At 46.7% G+C, this 1,008-nt stretch overlaps 1 protein-coding gene across 1 annotated transcript; it reads right to left on the bottom strand.

Moving 5' to 3' along the window:
- Positions 1–208: 208 nt before the first annotated feature.
- Pmar_PMAR008022 (hypothetical protein) lies at positions 209–441 on the bottom strand (the record flags this gene model as incomplete). The annotated part of the gene is made up of 2 exons (XM_002788261.1): positions 209–272; positions 356–441. Coding segments are annotated over 2 exons (150 nt in total), but the record flags the coding sequence as incomplete, so codon positions are not given.
- Between the last annotated feature and the right edge of the window lie 567 nt (positions 442–1,008).

Genomic DNA, 1,008 nt, shown 5'->3' with positions numbered 1-1,008 from the left:
CCTTGCCATAAGGCGGATAATAGTAACCACCCATTGTCGACCACCCGTTCCCTTGCCAACAGGTACATAATAGTAATACCCATCGTAGTAGTCCCAGGACCCATAGCCTCCACGATAGCCCTTACCACTGCCCTAAGGAAAGAATTATCATTATCCAGTGTTATATAACAACTAATAATTATTATATACCACACTTCCCCGAAATTACCTTTCTCCCTTTGCCTTTTCGACCGCCATATCTCGGCGCCTCTCCGAAGTCAGACTCAGAGTTCCTGACAACACAATCACGATCCACCATGAAAAACGAAACCAATATTGATGACGAAAAAGAAAACATCATTGCGCGAGTCAATACCCTTCGTGGTCGCTCTCGTCAACCTCCGAATCTGGCAAGGGCTCTTGATACCCCGGCTTGGACTTATCCAAAGGCTTAGTTGACATCGTTATAGTCGCCAAAGACACCATTCGGGTAGTAGTCTCCTTTTCCTACAAACGAGATGCTTGACCACGATCCGAAGCTGATCCTACTCCTCTCACTCTTCGACCATCATTCCTGTCCAAAGTCTCTTGGAGTTCAACCGCTGACAACTGAAAAAGGTGCAAACTGGACCTCTTTCGTATCATACCACGCTGAACCTAAGATACCTCAGTCAACTGATATAGCCCACGATATCTCCTCTTCAAAGTCTCAGCCACATTGACCGCCTTCGAGATGGCTTGCCCAGACGCAACGATCTGAAACGCACCCAAGATACCACCGCACAGTGAAGAATTTAAGATACCACCGCACGACCGAGAACAAAAGATACGACCGCACAGTGAAGAATAAAAGATACGACCGCACAATGAAGAATAAAAGATACGACCGCACAGTGAAGGATAGAAGATACGACCGCACCTCGAAGACTTTAAGATACCACCGCACAGTGAGGAATAAAAGATACGACCGCACAGTGAAGGATAGAAGATACGACCGCACCTCGAAGACTTTAAGATACCACCGCACAG

This window comes from Perkinsus marinus (genome assembly GCF_000006405.1).
Source record: "Perkinsus marinus ATCC 50983 genomic scaffold scf_1104296928608, whole genome shotgun sequence".
Taxonomy (NCBI): domain Eukaryota; phylum Perkinsozoa; order Perkinsida; family Perkinsidae; genus Perkinsus; species Perkinsus marinus.
Note: the sequence above shows the minus strand (reverse complement) of the source record. Positions and strands in the feature narration are given on the sequence as shown.